Source organism: Antedon bifida, chromosome 5 (genome assembly GCF_963402885.1).
Source record: "Antedon bifida chromosome 5, ecAntBifi1.1, whole genome shotgun sequence".
Classification (NCBI taxonomy): domain Eukaryota; kingdom Metazoa; phylum Echinodermata; class Crinoidea; order Comatulida; family Antedonidae; genus Antedon; species Antedon bifida.
Window position 1 is genome coordinate 492,676 of NC_136230.1, and position 14,949 is coordinate 507,624.

The 14,949-nt window shown below is 32.6% G+C and overlaps 2 protein-coding genes across 4 annotated transcripts; one reads left to right on the forward strand and one right to left on the reverse strand.

The window, feature by feature from the left end:
• Nucleotides 1–938: 938 nt before the first annotated feature.
• LOC144842357 (putative serine protease F56F10.1) lies at nt 939–6,658 on the reverse strand. 2 transcript variants are annotated; one of them, XM_078698808.1, is made up of 10 exons: nt 6,418–6,658; nt 5,955–6,136; nt 5,108–5,244; nt 4,830–4,925; nt 4,432–4,573; nt 3,917–4,031; nt 3,236–3,437; nt 2,844–2,937; nt 2,403–2,611; nt 939–1,765 (listed from the first exon to the last, which is right to left on the reverse strand). In XM_078698808.1, the coding sequence occupies exons 1-10, from the start codon at nt 6,625–6,627 to the stop codon at nt 1,659–1,661; spliced, it is 1,494 nt and encodes a 497-aa protein (XP_078554934.1). In that variant the 5' UTR covers nt 6,628–6,658; the 3' UTR covers nt 939–1,658. The 2 variants fall into 2 exon arrangements, with proteins under 2 accessions (XP_078554934.1, XP_078554935.1); XM_078698809.1 differs by having other exon boundaries at nt 5,955–6,143; nt 6,418–6,551.
• Nucleotides 6,659–7,912: 1,254 nt separating this feature from the next.
• Nucleotides 7,913–14,742, forward strand: LOC144842159 (carbohydrate sulfotransferase 5-like). 2 transcript variants are annotated; one of them, XM_078698558.1, is made up of 4 exons: nt 7,913–8,151; nt 9,916–10,113; nt 11,301–11,370; nt 13,150–14,742. In XM_078698558.1, exon 4 carries the CDS (start codon nt 13,164–13,166, stop codon nt 14,472–14,474), a length of 1,311 nt encoding a protein of 436 aa, XP_078554684.1. In that variant the 5' UTR covers nt 7,913–8,151; nt 9,916–10,113; nt 11,301–11,370; nt 13,150–13,163; the 3' UTR covers nt 14,475–14,742. The 2 variants fall into 2 exon arrangements, with proteins under 2 accessions (XP_078554684.1, XP_078554683.1); XM_078698557.1 differs by lacking the exon at nt 7,913–8,151 and having other exon boundaries at nt 9,872–10,113.
• The last annotated feature ends 207 nt before the right edge of the window (nt 14,743–14,949 follow it).

Consider the following 14,949-nt stretch of genomic DNA (forward strand, 5'->3'; position numbering starts at 1 on the left):
AAGATTTTTTCTTATTCTTTATTAGAAAAGATCTTACCGTTTAATAAAGTCGTCAAAAAAAGGGAGTTATTTTAGTGTATTTTGTTTTTTTTTAATTATGTCATTTTAATGTCACATAATAGGTATCCATTTTGACCAAAAATTGGATAGAAAACAAATGTATTACCTGAAGAAACTGTAATTTAAAGCAAAAAATAGTCAAATTGGCTGCCAGCCAATGGGTTTTTGGTTGAATTTAACCATTTATTTTGTCATATAATGTTATTTTAAGGCAATTTATTTAGGAAAAAAAGTATACGTTTTTCCACAAAACCACCACACATATTTGACCCATACGCATTTGTAAATGTTAAATTAATCTGTATATATGGCGCGGTAGTAAAATCTGTAAATTTATGGCCTACACAAACGTGCATCTTACCGAAAACGAAAATTCTCCAAAACAGTCCTACCACCACCGATACCGCCAGAGTAGTCGTGTAAAGCATCATGCTGTTATCGTATCTGGTCTACAACTGTACACATACTTGTCAGCTATATCTATCGTTAGGCATGCTTACGTAATCCGCGTAAGATTATTTAAAACACGTTTCATTAAACAATAACAACATCTAATCGAAAATAAATTATACATTTTTGTTTATGGGTTGCACTACGAATACACGCAATGATATATGAAATACAATATATTGAGTTTTAATAGTTTTTATTCGGTCGTGTATTATATACCAATTTACAGTAGTTATTGCATATTACTATCATGTATCCTGTAAAGAGGTTAATGAATGGGATGATGATGATAGTGATGATGATGATAGTGATGGTATGGGTGGTAAAAACATGCTGTATTGCTATTATTGCGTTGTTGTTTATTATACATCTACATAACTTTCAGAATAAGTTTAATATATAACTACAAATGAAACTCACGCATGTCATCCAATATGAAAAGTAATCATTTATTATTAATGATTATTTTACAGTATACAAAAATTCATAATTCATCATTGTCATTTTGGGACGTGATCATTAACTAGGTTTAATAAACAGTTTTTAGCAGTAGTACTGATCTGGTGATTAACTAACAATAACAACCCATAATTATCACTGAAATTTAATTCAGACTATACAACTGTCTTGGAGGGACTTTCACGTTCTTTTTCGAGGTTTGTTCTCACGTAGAAAGGAAAAATGCCTATGTCGGTTTATCCAGGTAAGTAGGCACAAAATAGATTAACATTTATACATATTTATCAATATATTTATTGGCATAAACCAGGATTTGTATGTTGTTAATAAAAAAAATGAAACATAATAATAATATAGAAAACTATTTTACTATTTTCCAGAAAGAAAAATAAATTATTTGAAAAACAGAAATACAAATATACTGCTAAAAGCAGAGTGTGAAAGTTTTTCCTATTAATGTTTTCACATGACCTTGTTTCCACACAATGAACCCTATCATTGTATCCACACACAATGAACCCTATCATTGTATCCACACACAATGAACCCTATCATTGTATCCACACACAATGAACCCTATCATTGTATCCACACACAATGAACCCTATCATTGTATCCACACACAATGAACCCTATCATTGTATCCATACACAATGAGCCCTATCATTGTTGCCACAAAATGAACCCTATCATTGTATCCACTGCTGTACGTTTGATTGTATTGTTTTCCTTGCTTGTATAAGTTGGGGTAAATCCTGAGCAGTTGCTGGATACATGTTAGCACAGTGTGCAGTACCTGTAAAACGACACACATTAATTTGGTAATTTATTTTTTTTTTACATATATATATATATAATATATATAATGCGACATTTTATAAAGCGCTATTTCATGAAGATCAGAGCACTGTGGACTTGTTACACTTCTTCTCCCCTAAGGGTCTTGTCATCGGCAGAAGTCTTAACCTTTTTAATGTAAAATGTTATGGCTTCAGGTTTTAGGCTATTTATATCATTGATTGCCTGTTTTTGGACAATAAATTATACCTTAATTATTATTATTATTATATTATTTATATTATTAACCATAAGCTTCAGCCAATTTGTTTTTTTCTTAAAGGGTCTACTATATGAGAAAATTGCATCACATAAATGATTCAAAATTAATTGAAAATAGGATTACTTGCTTTGTTATAACTTTCTTATTCAAATCATGATAATTTTTAACATTTATTCATTCATAATAACATTTTTGCTTTCAATGTAAACAAAATACAAATTTAAATATAAATAATAAAGAGGCAAAATCCAGGAAGTAACAACATTTGAAGGTCTCCCTCAAAAAAACTTGTGACAGGTAGCCAGTTAAGAAAAGCTGCAAACAAAGTCCCACCCAAGAATTACTTACAAAAGTGTTAGCAAAATGGTCTTACCATTTATAAAAACAGCTTTAGCATCATCCCCAATACTTGTTGTGATACCTAGGTAGTGCCAAGGGTCAATGGAACCATTAGGGAACACAATCTCTGATACTTGTATTCCATATCCACCATAGTTTGTATTCGTTCTTTTAACATTTTCTTCAATTGTTGATCGGTTAAACTGTTTACCAAAAATATCTTGGCAAAGTTGGATGGAAAAGCTGCAGATGAGAACAATTGTTGATTTTTTTTTTCATTTACAACAACAATACTAGTTCTTTGATATTATTTCTTGTAATAATATTTAATCTCGGTTTCTGTTAATATGAAAAGATGAGGTTTACATATTTGTGAAAAGACCAACACCATGTGGCCTACACAACTATAGCCTAAAAAGTTTTTTTTTTAATTCATCATATTTTATTAAGTCTAAAATATTACTGATTTTCTTACGTGACAGGAAAGTGCTGTCCAAATGGCTGTTGCTTAGAATCTGTTGACTGGAAAAATGCAAACTCAGAACATGTTTGGTAAACCCATTGACGGCCTAAAATTAAATTAGACATTATTTGTGTACAGCAATACGATTCCTGTGTTCTTACAGGTTATCACCAATATAGTGTACACCAACTTAAGTATATGCTTACCTCAATCCAAACACAAAATGGGATCAGTGGTAGTGATTAAATACAGTACGTTTAGATTGGGTTTTTTTTTCACAAAATTGTCTCCGTCAATACCGGACACATTTGGGCTGGTCAAATATGTCTGGTATTGAGAGTGTTTTTAATGGTCAAATTGAATTTGGGACGGTCTGGTATTGAGAGTTTTGACTGTAGACTTACCTCCCTCAGCAGATGCACTATCCCATGATATATTACGATATTCTGCCACCATGCTGTCATATTCAATATCCAAGCACTCTGTTTTGTAAGTGGACATTATAAGTGAGTTGAATTTACCATATCTTTCAAGAACATCACCAGCCGATTCATCACACATAATGTCACAAATAGTATCAACTGTTATATTTGTTCCTAAGGCACCCTGAAAAAACAAGAAATACTGTCGTTAGATTTGTTGTCTATCTAAGCGGGCCCAATCTTCACTGGAATCTACCTACATACTTTAGTTCATTTTGTTATACTTTTAATCATATTTGTTAGTATTCTGTATTTCACTTTAACTTTGTTATTTATATTATATTTTGTAGTTACTCAAAGGAAGAAAATAAATGTTTTGTTGAATTGAATTGAAAAAAGATTTGTATTTTCTGTAATCAATAACATCAAACACACCCTCCTCTGATATCTAAGTAGTATAAACTGTAGTTTGTTTCACCTCTTTATATTGAAAAAGGCAACGAACATTCATTCTAAACTGCCCAGTGATAAACTGAAAATGTATTAATTCATTTGAAACGATAAAGATGAGGAAATATGTGAGAATGAGAAAAAGTTGACCCAACCTCTTGATATTGATATATAGTGCTGTTTGCTGTGCAGATGATATTTAGCTTTGCTTACCTCAAACTCTCTGTTATCTTTACTGTATTGTACTACGTTCATAAAGTTACCAACAATGTTCACAAACATGTTGGAAACATCATTTTTATTTGTTCCATCAAGTGGATTACACAACCTATAGAAAAATGTTTAATACTTGTGAAATACAGTGAAAGTCAATACATGAATTGAATTGTATCAATTAATTGTTTGATAATTCTTGACAGAGAAGATAGTTCAGATATATCATTTACAATCTTTGCATCTGATGGTATAGAGAGAGGCTCAGCTTTATTTAAAGTAATACTCCTTGACGTTAATGATAATAAGCCTACGTTTAATGTTGTTTCCCAAACCATTCCAGAAGTGATGCAATGGTATCCCAGTAAATTTACAGTGTAAGCAACTACAGGATTGAATAAAAAAATAAAAAATCAAACAAATTGATTTTTTCTATCTACCCTGCCTATGCAGCTCTTTTATTTATATTTATAAACAGGATTACATATATTCTGATTACATAAATTAAGACTTACTTAAACGTTTTAGTAAGCGTCTGCCATCCTAATGGGTGAAGTAACAATGAATCTATCATCTGTGTAGCACTTTGGATATTGTCGTTGCACTTTGACCCATATTTTGTTGTTGTGAGAGAATCTCTTACAACTTCTAAATATTCTGAGAAATAAAATGATAGTAATATTTTATGTTGTCGGTATACCATGTTAGTTCTGAAGAAAAATCAATAACTTTGATCGTCCTCAGGAAATGAGAAAATAATATTTATTGATTTATTTTCACGTGTTGGAGCTGTAAAGAAAGGATAATAAAAGACAAAGAAAGGATAATAAAAGACAAAAATAGTCAAAAGAAATGTTTATTATTAATGTTGTGTTTTATCAGTGGAAGACGAGCAGAAGAAATACAACTTTACCTGGAAAATTAAGAGTTGCCTGAAATGGGGCACTTGTAGAAACAGCACCATCTACAAGGTGAGGGTACTTCAGACGAAACCATGCCGATAAGCTGCCTATGACAAAATAATTCACATATCAATTATCTTCCTATCAATTAGTACAACTAAATAATAACATGTGTGTCACTCAATCTTATTTAATTTCATTTATCTGCAACTAAGAATCCCTCCCCAAAGCCTCTTTGCTAGTCCTAGAATAACACCATAATTATCACAACCAAAACCCCTTCTCTTACCTGGATACGATCCTCCAAATGAAACCCATTTATTATCAGCCAAGTTCATTTTCAATGCCATACATGCCCTAAAGTAAGCTAGATCAGCTAAGGCCTGTTCACTGCTTAGAAATCTCAGATTTTGAACACTTAAATCACTAAAAAATAAATCAGATAAATACCGTAATAAAAGAAATTTAAATATTTTCTTCACTTCAATAATTAAAAATGTACTTGTGTTCAATTCTGAATATAACTAATACCATTTTAAAATGCTACTGATTCATCATGCCATGTCACTAAATGATTCTATGAGTTTTATTTTTGAGCAGTACAAAAACAAGAATTGAAGGAAGATTTCATTATAATTTATAATAATACCTAAGAATGGATGGATATTACAGAAAGAAATATAAACGAAGCAATTCTACAAACATACTATATTTATTAAATTGATTATCATATATCCTCGGGTATAATCCCACCCCCTACTTTATGTCTGATTTCACAAACAGGCATATCCTTGGGTATAGTCCCAATATTGCCTTTTGGTCTGGATGTAGGCCTCTCTCTAGCCAGTTCTGATGAGGGTTTACAAGAAATGGTTATCAATTTTTTTTTTCCTGAACCAAGGTTTCCCCGGGTATAGACCCACCCCACAAAGTCAGCCCAATTTTGTGTTTTAGGGAGGTGGGATTATACCAGAGGATATACGGTATATTGCACTATAGGATAAAAATTAGGTGAAACAAAAATCAGAATAACAATGAATATGATATTAGATATGTTGAAATAATATATTGATCTTTTTGAAGTTAATATGAATAAAAGTAGTGATGAACACCACAAAACAATATTATACAATTACCTGGTTGGATGACTATCTCCATAGAATCTATGTTCCAACATTAAACATAGAGCATTGTAAGTCTTTGCAAATTCTATCCAAGTACCAGTGACCATCCAAGCTGCGTTGGCTTTACCTTCTCCTCCAATCATTAGAAAAACTGGGCCACCTTCTTTAAAGAATGTGTCATTAACAAAATACCTCTAAAGTCTAAAAACACAAACATATTCATGTTACTAATAATTTAATATTATTCCTATTCATTTATATAATATAGATAGGCATTCTAACTCTATTGAATTTTTTTAAATGTATTATTACTACTGCCAGCCAGTTAGTATTAAAAGTGCATAAAAATACCATAATTATAATTTAATATTCCTACTAGGCCTAGTTACTATACAATACAGTACACTGTTGTACATCCTATTGTATTGTAGTACAGTAATAAAGCAGAAGGTATTTAAATACATTACCACCATACCTGCTTCCACGTATTTGTATCGGTGGGATCAAAATGATCCAATTTCTGTTCAAACCACTGTTCTGGAGGTAAAACATCATGATGGCTGATAATTGGAGGGGTCAGCATCCCCCCACGTGGTCTTCCAAAGAAAAATATTGGATACGCTGCTTCAGAAACAATGAAAAACAAGCTAAAAAGGAGAAGAACCCTCTGAATATCAACCTCCATGTTTTGTGTTTTGACTCGATTGCGGCTTATCACGTGCTTGTGTCAAGTGTATATGTACACGTGATGTCAAACAATGGACCAATCAACTGCGAGTTGCGGACCACATTTATAACACAAATAATATCGTCGCTGTATGTAAGCCTACCATGGTCAACGAGAGCCAAACAACAATTCGGCAAAAGTTAAGTATGAACACTGTACAAATCAATATTCTTACTTTTAATATTCTGAAATCGATATGTTTGAATAATGTATTTATGGAAATACCCAGAGGACGGGTAAGTTACATATTTATTTCTGATGTAAACAAACTTGACACAGATTCTTCAGAAAAAGTCTAATAATCTATATGCCCCTCCCCCCACCTTTCATGGTGTAATCTAGTACTGTAGTAATGATATTTATACATTTATCAGATTTTTCTAATAAATTCATATCACACTATGGTATTTAACTCTGAAACAAAGGGATTCGCTCATTCGTTGAAACATGGATGAAATATATTTCCTCCATGGTTGAGACTCTCGCCCCCAGTAACGAGGGCCTTATTACAGAAATTCAACAGATGATTGACTTATCCATTCGATAAAGGAAGTAATTACTTAACTGTCACTATAACACTTTCTAGAGAGTGACATCGTTGAACATCCCATCAGCAATATTTTGCTTGGAGACAAACATGATTATAAATCAATATTAAATATTATTAGTTTGTGACATTAAACCTGATCATCTGATGAATTATCGGAAACTCGAGGAATGATTATGACGTCACATAACTCCAAGCATCCGACCCCAAGGTGTGGAGGCACGAAATGGTCAAAGTTTATTTCAACTGAACATTTGTTTGTAAAAACTATAAACAAAACATTCTGAACAATTGATTTATGCACGTATTCTTAAGAAATGTTTTGATCGTACGTATAAAACTGAATAAAGGTAATCTTAATGCGCGCTCATTTTGTCAGCGAAACCACGGAGATAAGACACGTCGAACTATGACGCCGCGTTAAATTGCTGATGAAATTTGTACGATTTTGTACGCGCGCCCCGACGCGCGCGTCAAGTTCGTACTGACACTGAGTATTGCAATCAGCAATTAAAGCTGGATTTTTAAATTAATTTATAAGGAATGCTTTCTAACGTGGAGTAGACTAAACTATGTCACTTATTAAGTTTGATGTTATATTATGGCAGTCATGCATAAGATAATAACGACATTACTGTATTCATCAAACCGAGTTTTACGACGAGAAATATCACATTTATTACTTGGAATAAATACACGGCATTGAGGAAGCAGTGTAGAGCCTATCGTCGCCAGGAATAATATTTATTACAGTCATATTCGCGTTGTAATAATGATGAATTAATGCTGACTGATCAATACTGTCCAGTTTAGATGCGTCGTATACGATAATTGTTTTCACCGGCCATTAGGTCTATCCAAAGAGACAGGTTTATGCGTGTGGATATGATGCTTGGAGTTTTGTGAATGGAGGATGTCAATTTCATAAACCAAAGGTAAGGTTTGGACTATTAAAATTGATGCTAGTAGCGGAGATCGAGAAAGAAATGAATTATATTTAGATATCAGCATTTCTATGTTATATGTCCAGCAATGTCCGATGGGAAGAGCAACCTTGTGACAAACTGGGATGGGTCTCTCTGTAAATGGGCCCTCTTTGAAGATGGAACCAACATGACAATTTAGTGGTTTAAAAAAAGTCAAATGCTATAGGCAGTTAATACAAAATATAAGAACACCCATCAACATTGCAAATTAAATGTTATAACCATATCATTTTAACTGACCAACCATCAAAAGCTATTAAATGCGTAAACTAAAATAAATGATCTGGAAAACGTACGTGAGATAGAAAAGAAGTGCAATAAGGTGTCATTAGATAGAAAGTATAATTATCAAACTTGCAACCTATGTTTCTTTGGAAGGATGTTAAATATTAATTACAATGACTAAACACTTAATGAATTCATGCTAATTATGGATAAACATGTATGTATTAGACTACACAGTAACTTACTGTATATATTTTCTAAAATTGTATTGATACACGGGTATTTTACCTGTAACAAATAGCTGACATTGTGAACCCATAGGTGTTATTCTCTAAAATGTGAACGAACCCTGCCCAATAATAAACAAAATTACCCCTAAGCATTTCAACCAATCGTACTCAGTGGGTACCAATATATATATTTTTTATTTATCTTTATTCTGCATCATGTCAGACTGATAGCATTCTTAACATACTGAACTATAATTACTAATTTAAGCTTACAATAGCACGATTCTTCTTTAACAATTGTCACGTCTGTAGATAGATATCACCTGTAATATTATGTCCTGCTATGTTATTTTTTATGACGTCATATGATTTCGTTGAAGTCCTACAGGGCATGTTGTAAGATTAAACATTTCGATATATTTCAATCAATCAATCATACACAAATTAGGATGGAAGACGTACAATAAAGTCAAAGCTTGGCACATCTTGTTAACCTTTTACACTAACAACGAACGACAATACGGTATTGAAAAAATTCCATTAATTTTTCAGAAAGTGAATACAAAAATGTACCTTTTTTTTCCGTTTTCTTTATTTATTTATTTTTTAATATGTTCTTCATTTTGTGTGTGTGTGTGTGGTTTCTTACTTTTCGGATGAACTCTTCACCCAATTTTCTTGCTGGTTGATTTATGGAAATTGTGGTTTTTGGCCGAGTAAAACAAGGAAATCTCACACAGGCCAGACACATAAAATGCGTGGTTCTGCTGGCTGATTCATGTAATGGTAATGTATGACTGAATTGACTCTCCGAAGTTCAATCAATGTTATAGGCCTTTTTAAGAATGATCCAATACTTTTTTCATGTTGGGGTAAAATAATATTCGTCAATCATCAATGCTCTTAATTGCCTTGAACAAAAAACCAAGAACGTGTAGACATACCGCAACAACATTTTCAGGTGTAAATGCACCCTCCAGCAAAGAAAAAATAAAAGACCTAAACTATATATAGTTACATGAAGCATGGAGTAAAGATAATTATTCTTTACTTCATGCATGAAGTTACATTTATTTTCTATTTCTCGTGAAAGTTAGTATTGTACTGTCTGTAGTATTATAAAATCTAAAATAGCTTATTATACAGAAGTGAAAATATTTAGCACGGAAGTTTAGTAATGTTCGGAATTAGTAAGATAAGCCTATAGTTAAATCCCAACTCGTCTCCTCGTACTTGCTCAGAAGGCTTTCCGTTTCAGGCAGCAAATACTCTGGTTTGAAGAAACTTGATTGGATTGGATTATGTAATGAGCCATGATTTCACGGTCACCATCGGTCAGTATAATTGTGAAGGCCCACTTATCGGTAACAAGACACAACATCCGACACGAGTAACTTAACTACTGTGCTTTTTCAATTATTTTTTCTGTGAATGTCCATGAATGTCACAAAGAAAGGTAAGACAATAATGTTTAGTATTCTATAATTTAGTATAATCTTTAAATTTATTTAATTTATGACGATCTATGTTTATTTTTCAAAGAGTTTTCATAGACATTGTATCCGCTTTTTTTCAATTCATGCATTGTCTACATAATATGATTCTATTAAATAAGCCATGTACTTGTACAACTTCAGCGCCTCAACGTGAAGCAAAGATGTTTTTGCTTTCGCTAGACTTCTGAGTCATTCAGTCTATGGAGGTATCGGTACACATTTTCATGAGTCTCTCATTCATCATCGATAGTAGCACAACCAACATTTATAATATGTTTTTTTTTACATTTACATCTAAATCCCGAAACATTAATTACATTGTCGCTGAACATTGAAATGTGATCATTTGCAATCGATTATTAATTATGTTAGCAATTTACAGACATTAAAATTTTACTTTCTCATATTTCGTTTTCACACAGGTCATGTATTAATTATATAGAGACACGTTGTATCCTAATCTAACATGGAAACGCAATTTAAAAACGTCTTTTAGACTCCTTCACGCTATTACAATTCACCGTAACCTTCTGTTTAAATAATATAGTGAAATATAAACAAGTAATAATGGTTTAAATGAGTTTTATGGCATTTAAGTCTTTCAAAACGTTAGACCCACGCAATATATTTTAAATTACTTACAACTTCAAAAATCATGATTTATTGAGATCTGTTTACGATGAATATTATAATATACATATTTTTTGATAAAATAATGAATCTATACCTAAATCCGGAATTCATTTAATTCATGTTGCTATACAGGAAATGCATGTCCTTCTAATGTTGATGACATTCTTCATTAATTACCATGATTAGTTTAATCGCTTTATACTGCAAGGACAAAATATAAACAAAGACAGTTTATTGCCGAAACGAAGAATAATTTCTTTTTCTTTCCCTTTTAGCGATGATCATTCTTTGTCTACACTATCAAACTGTATGTGACACTGACAACAAAAAAATGTGATGTGCCCATAATTATGGACATGATGATGTCATACACTACCATATTTAAGCATATCACCATATTGGGAACATCACACTTTTTTTGTCAAACTAGTTTGATAGTGTAGACTAGAGCTTTAGACAGAACTCTAGATTATACATTGTTAATCATTATTTTGTATTTCATTGTTTTATACAGCAATAATCATGAGGAAATTATAGATTTGGATATATAGTACCGAAGAAATAGTTTTGAAGAACTGTTAACGGTAAGTAGAGTAGACGATACTAATACATAAAATGAAAAAAAAAAAAAAATGTAGGTCGAAATTGTTAAAATCTTTGAGACAAAAGGTTCTTAAGGAAATGGCAAGTTAGCCGCAGGAAGCGATAAACAATCCACGGGGAAATAGAACTAAGACACGAGTCTTGCCATAGTTTACATGTTTCTCTGTACGTGATCATGAACTGCGCGTTATTGGCGCTTGTCTATTTATCCGCAGAAAAGCGATAACCAATCCACGGGTAAATAGAACTAAGACACGAGTCTTGCCATAGTTTACATGTTTCTCTACATGAACATGAACTGCGCGTATGGGCGCTTGTCTATTTATCCGCAGAGAGAGTCCATATCGGGAGCACGCATGTTTCGTACTTTAAAAAAATATAAAGTAAGAGTCTTACTATGTGTGTTTTAGAAACACATTGTTTTCTTTCTGATAAAAAAATAAAAACGGAATGCTGTAAAACATACGAAGCAATTTCTGGAGAATGTAAACACGACACCCTAACATTTTACCTATCCGACCAGCAGCGAGGAAACTCTCCCAGCCAATTTTATTTCCAAAATTTCTGACGACACCTGCCGAATCGTTTATGAAGGAATTAAGCGTCTATAGATCCTTTAAATATTTTAAGTAAACATTTGCATTCGTGCGTGCAACATTAATTCAGAAACGTAACATTTAACATACAAATTGAAAAGAAATAAAATTAACATAAAGATATCATTAGTATTCATATCGTGATTTGCTAATATGTTGTTATAATATATTATTTTATTTATGCATCGAAAATAACTAGAACGATAAAACATTCAATTCAAACATTCTAAATTAAAAACAAGTCGGTCAGCATTCGATATGTGCCAGAATTGATTATTATTCATTTATGAGTTTTCTACGGTTTAATAATGATGAGGGTAATGTCTTATAAAACTAGAAATCAATTAGATACAGTGGTTGCGGATTACAGTTGATAACGATGTTGATGATGTCACACATGAATGCAGGCATTCATAAATCGGCATCTTTACTTCTGTAAGTAAATTGACAATGTCATTATGATGATAACGATGATGATGATAATGATGATGATGATGTCACACATGAATGCCGTCATCTTTACTTCAGCAAGTAAATTGATAATATCATTATGATGATGATAATAATAACGATGATGATGATAACGATGATGATGATAATAATGATGATGATAATGATGAAAACGATGTTGATGATGTCACACATGAATGACATTCATAAATCGGCATCTACTTCAGCAAGTAAATTGATACATTATGATGATGATAATAATAACGATGATGATGATAATAATGATGATGATAATAATGATGATGATAACGATGATGATGATAATAATGAGGATGATAACGATGATGATGATAACGATGATTATGATAACGATGATGATGATAACGATGATGATGATAACGATGATGATGATAACGATGATGATGATAACGATGATTATGATAACGATGATGATGATAACGATGATGATGATAACGATGATGATGATAACGATGATTATGATAACGATGATGATGATAACGATGATTATGATAACGATGATGATGACAACGATGATTATGATAACGATGATGATGATAACGATGATGATGATAACGATGATGATGATGATGATTGTTTGGTTATCCTTTCCATTTAAACAGAAGCTACATTATTACGATCATGCACTTTAAAAAGTCCAAATTTATTATTATTTACTGCTTTCATTTTTCATAGAACTGTTTGGGACGATGAATGTGGCAAAACGCGCAGTAACGTTAGTTATATTTATTTCCATGACGATGCTTGTATTACTAAACTGGATCAGTAACCAAGACAATGAGTTTGATTCATCAGAAAATGGACGCTTCGGTAAGAAAATAATATATGATTATGAAACGTCAAAGATGCATCAAGTAAAAGGTCAAGACAACCGAATAGATATCACCGACAGCAGCGCCTCGAAACTCAAAACGTCATATCCGGAACATGGAAACGTTAATCCCAGTAACAGTCATGTAAAGGTCATCCTTCTTGGGAACATGCGAACAGGGTCAAGTTATGTAGGGGAAATATTCAACCAAAATCCTGATTTCTTTTACGTGTTTGAGCCCCTCCATGCCGTTGATAAACGCTACGAAATTAGCCCATCTGAGCAGACAAGTTCGGGAATTGTCGCGAAATACGCAAGCGCTTTACGAAACATACCTAAATGCAAATTTTCATCTAGTTTTGTTAGTGACTTAAGTGACTGGGGGTTATCAAAGAAAATGAGTAATGATATTAGTGAGTTATGTAAAAAGAGAAGGACTCGTTCTTGTAAGAAATTTAGCGTTTCCGAGGCGCACGCATTCGTAGTGCAACTGAGTCGCGAGTGTCACAGTCGAAAACACTTCGCAACTAAAACAATCCGCGCAGATTTTTCTCTTATGAAAATTTTACTAGAAGGAGGAATGGATTTTAAAATCATCCAGCTCATAAGGGACCCACGAGCGGTCGCAAATGCAAGGAAGAATTATTATAAGACGTCTGTTGAAAATCTTATCAAACAGAGTGGTAGTCGAATGGATGCTGCTATATTGAATTCACCAAACCTAACATTATACGACGTTGAGCATTCGTCCTTATCTGTACGAACGATACAAAGTTATTGTAAATGGATATGGAACAGCATGGGTTGGATAGACGAAAAACCAGAATGGTTACGTAACAGATATAAATTAATACGTTACGAAGATTTCGTAATGGATCCAATTAAAATCAGCAAACAAATTTATGACTTCATTGGTGTTCCATATCATGAACGTGTACAATCATGGTTAGTTGACGCAAATAAGATCGAAAATACTAATCAGGACTTGTTTCAGACAAGAAAAAAAAAATCAGTTGAGGAATTATTCCTTTGGAGAAAAATATTAACGTATGCGGAAATTAAAGAAGTGCAGGACACTTGTGCGGGCGTCCTCCAATCTCTGGGGTATACAAAATTAAATAATGAAAGAGAATTAAAAGACGATAACATTCAAATGCTTTCTAATTTAGAATTTGAAGAAAGAACATAATGCAGGGTGCCTGACACAATGTGCGCAGATACAAAGTAGCTAACAGTTTGTATTTATTTGCAATTATCCATATGTCCAAAGAGGCTGTATTGTGGATCTAAGAAATCATGTTTGTCTATGTCTATTTCGTTTAAACATATGGAATCTATTTTTATAACGCATGCACATTAAACATTACGTTTCGTCGTCCAGAGAAAGATTACAAAGTAGTGACGTCAACAAGATATACGAGCAGACTCCTCATATCATCAATAAAATCAACCATTTTTGTTTTAATTTGTGTCTTTTTTACGGGAATAATGTATTTTTTTTTTTATCAGCTTGGTTCCACTCAATGACGCAACACAAGTATTAGACCAATCACGCGATGGATCATCCAACTCAATTGCGTTTTGCGTATACGCGCGCCTTTGCACCCAGGTGATAAACATAGCATCCCTGTGTATTTTAATTAGACCTACAGTATAACTAAAAA